The sequence below is a fragment of the Coccomyxa subellipsoidea genome (genome assembly GCF_000258705.1).
Source record: "Coccomyxa subellipsoidea C-169, whole genome shotgun sequence".
Lineage (NCBI taxonomy): Eukaryota > Viridiplantae > Chlorophyta > Trebouxiophyceae > Coccomyxaceae > Coccomyxa > Coccomyxa subellipsoidea.
The window spans coordinates 1380840-1394169 of NW_005178036.1; the positions used below are offsets into that span (position 1 = coordinate 1380840).

Genomic DNA, 13330 nt, shown 5'->3' on the forward strand with positions numbered 1-13330 from the left:
TCTTGAAAAATGTATCAGAACCTCAATTGTTCCTGGCTACAGTAATGGTACTCATATTCAGGTTCTACATATGACACCAAATTGTAACGCCGTTGGCTCTGCTGCGTACTTATTTGCTGTAGTTCCCGCATCTCAAGCCCACTGTCATCCAACATCCCTGCAACCAGCACCACCTCTCTCGAAGCATGGCCCATCGCTTCATCAGCCTCATCACATTATCGCGACGTTGTAAAGCACTCTTAGGACACTTGGCATGGATGTGCATGTTCAGCAGTTTGCTTCATAAGGGCAAAATGGACGCGCAAAAGACAGCAGACAGCACCTTGTAGGGTCCAACATCGACTCGCTCCAGGCAGAAAGTGAAGACATATGGCCGCAATATCTCTTCACCCTTCTTCTGCGTCGCCATGACCTCGATAGCCTGCACTGCTTTGTTTCCGCTCCTACTGCTTGGAAAGACAACATTTGATATCGCCTGTACCAGCAGAGTTAAGAGCATCATTGTCAACAGCTTTTCTGATCAAGCTCCTGCACTTGTGCGGCTTGTTTCGTTGTGCTCCCTCGGAGCATGATGTACAGCAGGCTGCACGACAAGGAACGCCTTGCTCACCCGCCAAGACTCGCAATTGAGGAGCACATTCTGCGGTGGCGAGTGCAGGGCATTTGAAAACTCTTTGAACGGTATCCACATCTCTGTCCCCAGCCAGCTGTGGCATTCTGAAGGCGTGGCCTGCATCCAAAATGAGAGACATAAAGCTTTTAGAAGCACTTTTAGCCCGAGCCATCTATCTCTTGAAACAACTGATTTGTATTATGCTTGCATGCGCATCATTGAGAAGCCTTGATAGCCAAGCGTGAGAGAATCCTCACCCGGCCGGCAATCATGTTCTCACAGTCATAGGGCTTGCTGAAGAGGAAGGCTGTCCTGATGCCCGAGTCTGTATCCGGCCAGTCGTTCATCTGCAATGCATCCAGCTGCGCTGCCACCACTGCCGTGGGTGACAGCATGGGCGTGGGCCCTCTGTGCTCAAGCGGATTCCGCAGTCCGGCTGTATTCACATGCCGCGAGAATTCTGACGCCAGAGCAGTGCCTGCTGCCAAGAAAACAGGCTCACTTACACAGTAGGGTGACAGTCACCATGAAAAGCAGGGTGTCAGGTCCTATCTTTGTAGCTTGCAACTGGACAGCTCCCATCTTTATACCTTCTGGAGGATTCTGCCCTTCTGCCAGGCACCTGCAAATGCCACTGGACGCCTTTCTTGAGACTCTCTGCGTCTGATCAGGATCAGAATGCGCAGGTACAACGGGATGCCTGTGCCTGAGCAAGGATAGGCAGTGGGGCAGAATCAATTGACATCGATCGCTGCCAATGTGGGTGTGGTTGAGCATCATTACTATATAATGAGTATGATAGTCTTCGTCCTAAAGAAATAAGAACCGATCAGCCTCAGATCTTCATTTGTGAATTCTTGTCAATCCGTAGAGTAAATGAAAAAACCGACAATGACGTGTGTTCCTGGGAATTCTGATTAAGATGTACGTTGTCGCAACTTGTTATGTGAACTATGTCACAAAATTGTATTGAAAAAGATGCATTGCTGAGTCGTCATCTTGGTGGGCAGGTCACAATCCTTGGCAGTTTCAGTTTCTTTTTCAATCTACTCTCAATGATTTGAAAACAAAATACGACAATCCCTCGCCTTAAAAGAATAGGACTCCTTTCAATCTGCGACTGTCGCGATTTGTCAGGCCTGCCTGACACATAATCACTCTACAAAACACTACAAGTGATGAAGCCATCGGCAAGCGCTCACGATGGGAGTGACGACTTCAAGGACCTCAGCAGCCTCCTCAAATCTTACATGAATGCTGATGGAGTTATAGATCCGGACAAGGCTCCAGATGATATGAAGGTGACGATCGGTCTAGTCCTCCTGCAGCAAGACTAGCTGGTCATCGATAGTGTTTAGCACAGCATGCCCTACTGATTCGGGATATATAAGCCATTTACACTTATATTGAAGTGGCATGGCAGGATCTTCTTGCAAAGTTACAAGATGTGCAGAAGCTGGCCAGAAATAATAAACAGGCGGGGATCACAATCACACCAGAACCTGGGTGGGTGATCCAATTGAAATATCAAAGACACCATGATGCCTGTAAATACAAAGCACCTGTTGCCTGACGGGTAGTGCCCTCTTAGTCATACAAGAACAGACTGGGCAATGATGTACTGAATTTACATGCAGGTTTGTGATCAAGAGTGTAGATGAGAAGGGCAAGAAGGTCTTCATCAATGTCTGTGGCTCGCCCTCGGTCCTGGCACCCGGGGGATGGAAGAATGGACAGGTAATGCATTTCTCTTGGGGTTCTTTGATGGTCATTGCAGCACATTGACCACCGTGGACTGTGGATTTCATTGGATGGCACTTTCTATATGGACATTGATACGAGTCTTCCTACCATCTGGTGACCTCCATTCGCGCTCGTGACAGATGTCTGAGGAGGTGCGCACAGCTCTGGAGAGGGCAGAGCTTGAAGACCCTGGCGAGACCCTTCGCTTCCCCCTGAGCATGGGGGAGATGCGCTTGGACCAGGACCACAAAGGGCAAGCCTGCCACGTGCTTGACATCGTGTTCAACATCGACGTGCTCAAGCAGGCAGAAACATTCAGGTGGGTCCAGTTATTTGATGCATGCATACGCACACTCTAAGCGGCATCTGCATGCGGCCCTTCCCCCTTGCACTGGCGAATGCACTGCTTACATGTCATTGCCTCTCCTTTCCTGTTTTAGATATATGAGCTGCTAAAAAACTCTCCTTCACTGGAACGGATGTGCTGGCGAGCTTATTTCTGCTGTGCATGCACCTGCAGGAAGCTGAAGATCTTCTTGGTGGAGCTGGCGATGGGATGGGCCAGCCAGAAGCACAGCGTGGCACTGGACCCCAACTGGAAGCTGCCAAAGATGCGCTACAAGGGCGACAAAGTCCAGTCCCAGCGCCTCCGACTAGATCGCAAGCCTGTGAGAAATCTTGACCTTACTGCGTTTATGCTGCATAGCCCATCATTGTCTTGTTGACCCCGTCATGGATTCTTATGCCAATAAGTGTGGTGCTACAGCCGCATCTGCATGTGCCGTTGCAAGTGTCTGTGGTGTGCACCTGTGCCCAGCAGCTGCATAAGTGGTGCCACAGGTGAGTGGCTTTGAATAACTCTTTCACTTGTTTCGTGCAGCTTGTGACAGACCTGGGCGATGTATTAGATGAGCCGTCCTTTCCATTGGTGGCAGACAAGAAGCAAGGCTCAACACCGTCAGCCAGCACAGCAACTCTGGACCCAGCAAAACAAGAGCAAAAGCCACAGGCTCCACCTGAGCCATCAAGTTCAGCTGCAGCATCTCCTGAAAAGCAGGTGAGAGTCTCTGGAATGCCGCAGCAACCTCAACAGTCCTCATCACGAATTCTTCTGTAAAAGTACAGTTGTGCCAAGTGACTCTAGCACCACTCTTTTCTGCCAAGTTGTATTTAACACTCCCATGCTGAAAGATGGCTGTGCCATGCAACAACAGGTGCCTTCCTATGAGGTGCACTACCACGGGCGGCCAGCTGAGGTAGTGGAAGTCAGCGTCAGGCTCGACCAAGCTCAAGCAATTTCAGGCAGTACCAGCGAGCAAGTGTCTGTGCAAGTCCAGCTGGCTCAGGTAGCACGTCCCTGCACTTATCTGTTACACTATTGCAACTTTGGATGCCTTCTTTTGGCGCATTCAACTGTCTCATGCCACTGCCACAACAATACAATGCTGTCTTATAGCAGAGGTTTCCTTGTGTGACCTGCAGGTCATTGTGCAAGTTCCTGGTGCTGCTCCGCTGGAGTTGAGGCTCCCATTTGGTGTTGATGCAAACTTGGGAACAGCATGCGTAGAGGATGAGGGCAAGCGGTTGTCCCTTCGGCTCCCATTTAAGCCCTATCGCAGCTTTGTTAACGAGGTATGAGCCACTGGCTATGCAGCTTTAACACTGCCACATTTGTGCGGAATGAAGCATTTTATAGGTTTGGACTGCTGCAGGGGAGACAGGATCAGGAGACGCCCTTTGACTACATGAATTGCAGCTACATGCAGATGGAGGCATAACTGCTGAAGCGACAGTATTGACCGGGGTGACATGGACAGCGTAAAGAATTGCTGGGAGTAGTTGCATCTGTTGCTGCAGTCTCAATTACAGAGCCGTCACGTCTTGCGGTGTCAGAGCCCTGTTTTTGGAGCGGCATGCAAACAAAAGAGATACAAACAACCAGCACTGTAAGCCAATCCTGGATTTGATAAGTCAACATGCATGGCGGGCAGGTATTACTAATATTCCGCTTCCTGTCAAACAACTCAGATAGACCTGTCATAGACATGCAATCATGTGGGCTGAAACAGCTCCCTCGACTTTTTACAGCCTGTGCTTGGTAATCATTACATTATCATTAAGGAATGATTACTTATAAGTTTGGCAGCTACTCCTCAGTCAGCGGCTGCTGGTTGAGCGCTGCGTGGAGGATGGGGTCTAGTGTTCCCTGCAGCTGCACCAGGGACGCCTGCAGCTTGGCTTCTAGCGTCACCCTCTCCCTCAGAAGCCGCAGCTTTGCATCCACCTCCTCACTCACGCCCAGCTGCGCACACCAACATTGCTACTATGTCAGCGAAGCCCGACATCTACATCAAGAGAAGGGACGATGCAAGACACGAAGGCACTGCAAGCGCCAAAGTAGGAGAAGGGCTGCCTCGCCGTGTAAACAGAATGTATCAGACAGAACAAACAACTCCTGGCCCAGGTGCACTACATTGTATACATCTCCTCAAACAGTCCACAACACCAACATATGGTGATCCCACTGTCATCAGACATGCAGGGTCATGCACTCAATGACAAAAGAGCAAGAAAAAAAGGGGTGGGAGCTCACCGCAGGGGCATAGATGTCCAGGAGGCGGTTGGCAATGCCGATGAAGAGGTCGGAGTGGCGCGGGTCCGACAGGTGCTTGACCAGGTGAGTCAGCAGCGGCAGCAGCCCCTGCGCGTCCCTCCCACCTGCAGCCACACAACACCCAGTACAATTCAAGCCGCATTTTTCTCAACCCTTGCATGGCCCACTGATCTCTAGAGAGACTTCTGATTGCACACCCATCATGTGCATTCACGCATGTGAACTAGTGAAATAATGTAGCATCTGGAGAGAGAAAAGGAGCTGCACCTAGCGCGGCGAAGAGGCCGGAGCGCGCAGCCAGCTCTTCCAACAGGTTGGCCACCACCTCAACCTGCTCTGTCGCCAGCGCCGCATCCAGCGCAGCCCGGTACCTGCCGCACAACAGCACACTCAGAATCCAGTCAGCCTCTTCCCATAAATCATTTGGCTGCGCAGCTCGACATAACCGCCAGTCACAATCCCAACACACAGCCGCAGAGGCGCAGTCAAGGCGCAGTGAACTTATTCTTCACACTCAGGAGATTCAGCCGGGGGGGTTCTGAAAGCACCAGCCACAACTCTCTGCAAGCACATGGAGACAGTTGAGAAAGGGACAACAGCCATTAGTATGGACGGGACAGATGGACAGGGGACGCGCTGGAAGTGACGGAGCATGTGGTCATAGGGCGCCAGGCGGCGCATGCCCGGCTGCGAAATCCTCACGTCGTCCTTTGACGGCTTCTCGGTGGTGCCGCGCACAAAATACCTATAAGACGCCGCCGTCAACGTGGACTTCCACACCTTCTTTGCCTTAGCTGGGCCGCCTGCAGAGCAAACATTACTAATTCCTTCTGAGCAGAACCCAGATTATTTCTATAGGATTGGCAAAACGGTAATTAAATGAAAACGCTGCAGACATATGTGGCTTAATCTGGACATGCCTGACCGTGTTCAGAAGATCCTGGCATTCATAATGGTAAGGATACAAGGAAGGTCCACATGTCCAAAAATGCAAAGGGCATGGTGAATGCAAAAGATCCCAAGTAAGGTAATCCACGGGACAGCTTGACCTGCTTAACATGAAAGGACCTGGTAGGAGAGGCTGGGATACAGACAGCAGCGCACCTCCGGCAGGGCCCTTGTTGTGGGAGTGCTTGCGCACGGAGAGCTGCCCGTCCGCCATGCCGACTGCCAGCAGCGCAGCATTGGCCGAGATGGCAACGCTCATCACGGGCGCCGGGTACTTTGACACATGCGTCACCTTGAACGCATCCAGCTCGTACACCTGCAGCAACGCACATAACCCTCTAGCATTTCTCCCCCAAGCGCAGCTTGCGCAGCTTTCACCTTCTGCTGTAGATGTCACAGCACAAACCTTGACGGCATTAGAGCGCAAGCCATCAATGCCCTGAAGTCCTGCTACCTTGTGTCTCCATGCAGACAAATGGCAGATAATAGCAGCAGGCCCCTGGAGTCTGCTAGACATTTATAATCATTGGAGCTTTTCTCCCACATCCTATAGAGGCAGGTGTGCTGCTGTCTAAAGTAACAAACAAAGTCTGCAAATATCGCCATGCCATGAATTGCATCCAGTGTCTGCAACCAGAGCATAGGAGTCACGCACCTTCACGTGGGCGTCCAGCGAGCCAGAGATGAGGCGTGGTGCAGAGACGGCGGCGGGCCCGGCCGATTGCGCCACGGCGAGGCTGGTGACTGTCTTCTGGTGATTGGCCAAACGCGCCAGCAGCCGCCCGCCTGCCAGCATGCTCCATATCCTGCCACATCAGCCCAGAACATTGTCATCAGCGCCCCGTCTAGCCTGAATCTTAATTCTACATCTGTCACTTGCAAGACGATTCAATGACATCACAAGAAAGCTGAGTTTCTTTACTTTGGGCACGTCTTATTTTTCACTACCTCCACAGCCTTTCTTGCACCCCACAGCCCTCTAGAACCATGCGCTTCATCTTTTACGCCTTCTCCTTCCACCCTTCGTTGCGTGCAAAGGGTGAAGTACACACATCTTGGTAAACAGAGGTGATGCGGCCTAGGACAAGGGAAGAGCAGCACCTTATCTCTGTGCCACCGGCGGTTGCGAGCAGGCTGCCACCAGGCAGAAAGACTGTCGCCTCAACAGGCGCGCCATGATCCAGAGTCATCGTGCACTGCGTGCATATTGCACAGCTTCAATATTTGTGTCTGTACGATACTTGCAGAAAGAATCTCGGGAAATGCACAAAGCTCTCGGATTGCAAGCACAGGTAACTGAGCTCACCTCTTGACTTCTGACGTCCCACAACCGGCATGTGTGATCATAGGAACCTGGACACAACAGCCATTTTAGCCATTACTACTCGCTGAGCAAGAGAAGCATGCGAATTAGCAGAGCGAGCACTATTAGAATGCCGCTGATGCTGGCTTTGCAAAATGCTCAAGCTAGCGAATTGCACGGGCCCACAGGGTGATCACCTGTGGCCCAGGTGTCAGGAGAGGAAGGGCTGCAGGCAGACGAGCGAACATAGTCTGTGTGGCCCTCCAGCCTGAACACCTGCTCGCCCGCTGTGACATCCCACCACCTCACCTGCAGCAGTATGCTCACGCCCTCGCAATCTGTGCCAGACAATCATGCCACGACGGCCAGCAAGATTCAAGCACAAGAGCTGGTGATGCTGACAACATATGCATTATCACTTGCTGAAAGCGGAGAGAAAGTATATCAGCTGGCTCGCCCTGTGCGACTGAAGTGCATTGCATTGCATCGCATTGAGAATTGGCGTGAGGTTCTGGGGGCCGCACCGTAGCGTCGTCTGACCCTGACAGCACGTGCATCTTTGAGGGAGAAAAGCGGGTGGTGTGCACCGGCCGCTCATGCCCCTTCAGCTGCCGCAGCAAGGTCTGGCTCTTCGGGTCAAACACCTGCGTCACACATGCACTCTTGCTGACCAGCCCATCAAGCCTGCAGTACACTCGGAACTGCTGCACCTTTCCAGCAAATTGATTGTGGGAGGCAGTTGGAGTGTAGGGCGCTCGCCTGGACAAAGCCATTCTCCCCACCAGCAACCAGCAGCTTGCCATCGATCCTGAAGGTCCCTGAGTAGGCTTTGTCTTTGAAGCGGGACAGGGTTGTGATGGGCTTGCGAGTGTGCGCATCGTAGATGATCACTCGCGTGGAGGCAGTGACTGCATAATTGTATGGGTACACTGGGCTGAAGTCTATGCATGTGACAGCACCAACCTGCGCACCAGTAGAACTATTTATTTGAGAAGTAGCTTTTGCTGTACATGATCAGAAGCAAGCCGTATGCATGCTGTTGAAACATGCTACGTGGGCACTGAAGTCTCTGAGGCATACCTGCTGGGACACGATAGGTGCGCGAAATCGACGCCAGTATCTGCTCTCTGCCGTCTCATGGAGTGTTCGAGCCGGATACTGTTTGATGACAGTCTTCTGAAATTGACCAAGTTGGTCATCCATGTAGTCTAGTAAAAGTACCAACTATGTGCTCACTCGAATTGACAGGCTCCTTACTTGGGATTGCAACATCTGCGACTTCTTTTACAAATCGTGTCGTGAAAGGTGCACATCGGAAGTGAATTAGTGTGTTTCCAAAACTTAAATCAACAAACTCTTTATAGCGAAATACCTGCCACGAGATTGCTCGATGGGACAGTCTTTGAGATTTCAGCTCCTTTACAATGCTTTATTTGATTTTTCAATAGATTGAAAACGGTTTTCTACTTGTTTCATTTCCTGCGCCGGCTGAATTTGTGACGGAGGACAAACCCTTCTAACTGATCCAGGGGTTTAATGGCAAACCCTCTGAGGAGATCTGCAGCTCAACAATTACAGAAGCTGCAAAGCGGCCGTCCCTCTTCCCACTCATGATCGGCAACCTTGTCTGCGATCTCTGATGTCTGGCCACCAATGCCGTACATAAATTGTACATTCAGGGGGTTCTCTGGACGGTGGTGCTACACTCAGTACTCAGTTGTCAGGCTGACAACTTAAAGTCACATTCACCATCATGATCAAAAGACTGGTTGGCTGAAAGGCTCTGGCCTCCCGGCGGTATTCTACCGATCTAAAATCGGGGCGTCACGCTCGCTCATGCACAAAGATGCTGCCCTTGACAGCGGGGTCCCCAGCATACACCTCACTGACGCGCAGGTCCCCTGGCTTCCCGCTGTTCTCCACATACAGCTGCCGGAAGTAGTTCAGCTCATTGCCCAGGATCGACTTGCGCCCGCCGCCCGGCTGCGTGTCTTGAATAGGAATTTTGAAGCCCGCCACCTTGGCCTCCAGATAGAAGGGCGGCCCGATGACTACCGTTGTGTCATCCTTCTCGTCCGGGACTGCCGCGCTGGACAGGCGCACCTGCGCTCACATGCAGGACATGTGCTCTGACAGCACTGGCACTTATGCGCGCGCGTCCTCGAGTGAGCACAGGAATTGATTCGTGTCGGGTAGGCTTGTAGGCAAAAGTGGAAAGTGTCGCACCACCACGGTTCCTTTGCCAATGTCTATGAGGTTGGCGCCGCGCCCTTCCTCACCTACAAATTCCTTGCCCAGCAGCTGTGTGCTCTTAGCAGGAATGGGCAGCTTCAGCACCCGGCTCACCTGCGCGCAGGCATGTAAAACAGCTCAGTTGCACGGCCATGCATGCCCAACAGGCCGGCAGTGCCTAAGAAATGCTTTAAGGGGTTTTGATCCCTCTGCTGGGATTGAGTCTCGGTCATTGAGAATTGTTTAGGTTGCAGAGGGCACCTGCCTCAGCATTTGATGAGGCCCACAGCAGTTTCCATTCCCCAAAGATAGTGGGTGACTTGGCGGGCGACGGTGTCGGATTTTCCTCTGCTAACTTCCTCAGTGCTGCAATGACCTCATCATCCCCCTTTTTGGCCGCGATTGCATCCAGCAGAGCCTGCCTCGCATCTGTGCATGACACGGCGCTGTGAGAAAACTATATCAAGCTCCATAGTCATGCACGACGTCCGCAGAGACGACTTCACCTGAAGACTGTGCACGAGCTGGAAGAGGCCACAGGCTCCCAACTGACGTAGCCACGGCAATGTGAAGCAGCTGCCTGCGCCTGAGAGCTGGTGGCAGGTGCACACAGTGTGAGACTTAGCACCAGTTGAGGGTTGCTGAAAATGTGAAAACTGATAGGGCCTTAGGGATCACAAGATTCTCACCACTTTCTGTAGAGATGTTGTCACAGTGTTCTGCTCTGCAAGTCACAGCTCGGATCCGTTGGTTACTGGCATGCGCTTGTGAAAATGCCTGCAACATGACGATGTTCAATCAGACAAAGATTTGTGTTTTCATGAGTGTAATATCCGTGGTATCCAAAAAAAGCATCGGAATCAGCTATATATCCTGTTAAATGCTTTCTGTCTAGTCCTGCAGGATCAAGGACCTGTCGATGGTGCCATGAGCGTTAATCGGCATAGCTAGAAAAAATTGTCTAGAACGTAAATGTATTGACAATTTCCACGCAGACGAAAGACGCACTCTGGGTGCTCTGAACAGACGGGATGTACTGGCATGTGGTGATGTCAACAAGCCCACGGTACTATTCATCGATGCTGAACTCAGACTCGTCATGATAAGACAGACAATCGCACGAATCTTCTTTGCTTTTTTGGATTTTAGACAATTTGGTGAACTCCGAATATCATGCCAATGAGGGGTGTGTCATGTCATGGGGGTTCAGTAATATTGGACCACGATGGTTCTGGCTATATTCATTGATCTGCACAGAGTACTCGCGACGAATGCAATCTGACATCCCTGAAAATGAATACCTGCTTGTGCCGTCATAATCAGGCATCCACTTCTGGCAGGACAGATCATCACGCCCAAAGGTCTGGCAATGCCAGGCACCTCTTGCAGACAAGGTAACAGATACTACTGCAATATGTGGTGTGGTGATGTCCAGATCTTCAGATGATCTTCTAAGTATGTTGTCCAAGGATGCATCAGAGGGGACTTTTGTGATTCAGAATGGATAGAAGTTTATTGACTCCTTCCACCTGCTCCTGCAGGAGACAAGCCCTGGTTCTCTTGTCTGGCACATTAAGTTTCTCAAGATTAGCTAGAGCCGCGGGGAAGGGAGAAGAGGACTCCTTGTATGCGCTGGGGGAGATCAACAACGTGCTCAATGCTTGCCCTTTGAACTCTCCATCATGCATATCCAGCCAGAATGATGATCAGTTTCATTTTGCGGCGCCCTGGCAGGTGAGTCATGGTCCTGCTTGCAGAGACAGCCTTGATGCACTTGTGCTGTGCATTTTTGATCCTATTCAGCTTTTTTTTGCGACTCAAACCAGGTCTAACCACCACACATTGCATTTGGGCATGCAGTATGACGGAAGCATGGCAGAGGCTTGCAGCCGTTTGTTGAGCATTGCTACAGGTACACATCTATTGATCAAAGTTCCTGTATACACGCTGGTAGCATAAGGAATCATGTCTGCAATGTGTCACCTCTGCGCAGGAGGTCAGTATGATGCCTTAGTAGAGGGCGCTCCTGGATTACCCGGCATTTCGAGGAAAGATGCCGCGGCTTTCATACTGGAAGGATTCCAGTCAACTCTGCGAGGTAGTTGAGGCACCAGATCTTGCATTTGATAAGGCTGATCTCAGGCTCCGGTGGAGATCAGTTGGCCTGTGCTTCAATCCAGGTGTCTGTGCCTTGTGGCAGGTGAGAGGCTGCCAGCGCAGCCACTGAGGCAGCGGCAGACATCGCCTGTGCTATTTGATGGCGTGCTTGCAGACAGGCACACGACAGAGGATGGTTCAGAGTACATCCGCCTTATTTTCAACCGAGGGAGAGAGCCTGCCGCCGTCCTCGACGCTGAGTTTCTCTTTCTGTCAGGCATGCCTCATACCTTACTTATTCACATTGGGGCTGGTTTTCACCATTGGCTTATGCTTGGACTCCAAATCTTCATGGGTGGCCGCTGATGGTTTTATCTGTATGCAGGCGATAACATTGTGGACATCTGGGCTGCATCGCGCGGGCGTCCCGGGCTGCAGGACTCTCAAGTGGGGCTCTCATTCTCAGAGGGTGTAGTGTACGACAGAAACATTGCCAAAAGGCGCATGGAAGAGCTGCGGAAGGCAATGCAATGGGAGACAGCCCCTGTCATCACCGACTTTGATCCCCGCTACAATAACAAGCGGTTGTTGTGGTTTGAGCGACTGTACCAGCCATTCTTGGGGCAAAATTACCGGATTGACGAGGAACCAATCTATGACAAATAGGCGCCGTTTAAAATTGTGATTTTGGAGATGCTGTGCATGTAAAATGGCAAACTCTTTCAGAGTGAACGAGTACAACGTGCCAGCCAACACAAGGCTGATAAAATGTCCCACAGCTTCCCAAGTACCAAAAAGCCAAATTTCAAAAAGTGACAGTGACAACTGTGGGATTCGAACCCACGCCCTTTCGGACCAGCGCCTTAAGCTGGCGCCTTAGACCGCTCGGCCAGCTTGTCCTCTGGTTGGGCTTTCCGATGATCGCTCACCGGTGGAGGTCTGCGTCTATTTTCTGTCTGTTCTTTGTCCTAAAAAGACGCTTGCAGGCATATGCAGGCATGCATGCATCAAATTGATGACTCTTCAGATGAAGGCTCACATCAAGTCCATCGGTGAGTAGACTCGTCAAAACTTGTTTGTACTTCATAGTCTGAATTACCATCATGACAAGTCGGCTTGGCAGTTGCCGGCGGCAAGCTACTTTCTCCGCCCATCACGTTCTATAGTTACGAAGGGTTGCCTAGACTCCCGGCTTGTCAAGCACTGCAATGCAGCCGATTGCGTCTTATAGAAGGAACAATTCCATCGAGAGAGGAAAGCAAGCGGCAGCCGATAGCCAGGAGCACTTTCAAGAGGCCTTGCAAAGCTTGAAAAAGTCAAGTGCATCTCTTCGACAGCTGGCTGATGCTATAGATCAAGATGCATTGGAAGGTCAAGGAAGGAGAAGGTTAGAGTGCCCTTTCGAATCCGCTATCTGATGTTGGCACCCAATGCGTCTGGACGTGGGAAGGCCACGTGTATCACCTGCACTGTGAGTGCATGCAGGGAAGGACAGGCATTGAATTTGGTGAAAGACGTTGTTGCGAGCCACAGAATGGCATGGGCATGTTTTCACAGAAGTCTGGCAAACCACCAGGAAGCAACCCAGGGTGCACAGCGTGCCGCGCAGGTCCTGCATCTGGTATGATTGTTCTTGCAACTGACAGTACTGCTCTCAAAGACCTGCATCTGCCAACCCCTTCTTCTTAATAGGAGCTTGCCTTGACTTTAAGATGATGTAGCATTTTGGCACAGAAACAATGTTTGAACCTTCTGCCTTCTGTGCAGGGGCGCCAGGGGT

At 51.2% G+C, this 13330-nt stretch overlaps 5 protein-coding genes and 1 non-coding gene across 6 annotated transcripts; 2 read left to right on the forward strand and 4 right to left on the reverse strand.

Moving 5' to 3' along the window:
- Positions 1-109: 109 nt before the first annotated feature.
- Positions 110-1008, reverse strand: COCSUDRAFT_41799 (hypothetical protein; the record flags this gene model as incomplete). Its single annotated transcript, XM_005648098.1, has 3 exons — positions 110-157; positions 323-475; positions 871-1008. 3 exons carry the CDS (start codon positions 1006-1008, stop codon positions 110-112), a joined length of 339 nt encoding a protein of 112 aa, XP_005648155.1.
- Positions 1009-1791: 783 nt separating this feature from the next.
- COCSUDRAFT_41800 (hypothetical protein) lies at positions 1792-4134 on the forward strand (the record flags this gene model as incomplete). Its single annotated transcript, XM_005648099.1, has 8 exons — positions 1792-1914; positions 2037-2119; positions 2251-2350; positions 2497-2675; positions 2877-3024; positions 3237-3413; positions 3839-3988; positions 4069-4134. 8 exons carry the CDS (start codon positions 1792-1794, stop codon positions 4132-4134), a joined length of 1026 nt encoding a protein of 341 aa, XP_005648156.1.
- A 368-nt stretch (positions 4135-4502) lies between these two features.
- On the reverse strand, positions 4503-9143 carry COCSUDRAFT_66011 (WD40 repeat-like protein; the record flags this gene model as incomplete). Its single annotated transcript, XM_005648100.1, has 11 exons — positions 8798-9143; positions 7987-8184; positions 7746-7865; positions 7408-7530; positions 7020-7114; positions 6574-6724; positions 6075-6234; positions 5584-5773; positions 5238-5341; positions 4950-5074; positions 4503-4658 (listed from the first exon to the last, which is right to left on the reverse strand). The coding sequence occupies exons 1-11, from the start codon at positions 8894-8896 to the stop codon at positions 4503-4505; spliced, it is 1521 nt and encodes a 506-aa protein (XP_005648157.1). The 5' UTR covers positions 8897-9143.
- Positions 9046-9726, reverse strand: COCSUDRAFT_83693 (hypothetical protein; the record flags this gene model as incomplete). The annotated part of the gene is made up of 3 exons (XM_005648305.1): positions 9046-9324; positions 9448-9567; positions 9715-9726. 3 exons carry the CDS (start codon positions 9724-9726, stop codon positions 9046-9048), a joined length of 411 nt encoding a protein of 136 aa, XP_005648362.1.
- Positions 9727-11325: 1599 nt separating this feature from the next.
- COCSUDRAFT_63142 (hypothetical protein) lies at positions 11326-12216 on the forward strand (the record flags this gene model as incomplete). The annotated part of the gene is made up of 3 exons (XM_005648101.1): positions 11326-11365; positions 11654-11746; positions 11936-12216. The coding sequence occupies 3 exons, from the start codon at positions 11326-11328 to the stop codon at positions 12214-12216; spliced, it is 414 nt and encodes a 137-aa protein (XP_005648158.1).
- A 153-nt stretch (positions 12217-12369) lies between these two features.
- COCSUDRAFT_t39 lies at positions 12370-12449 on the reverse strand. Its single transcript has one exon. It is a non-coding gene; the product is annotated as a tRNA-Leu (tRNA).
- Positions 12450-13330: the final 881 nt, after the last annotated feature.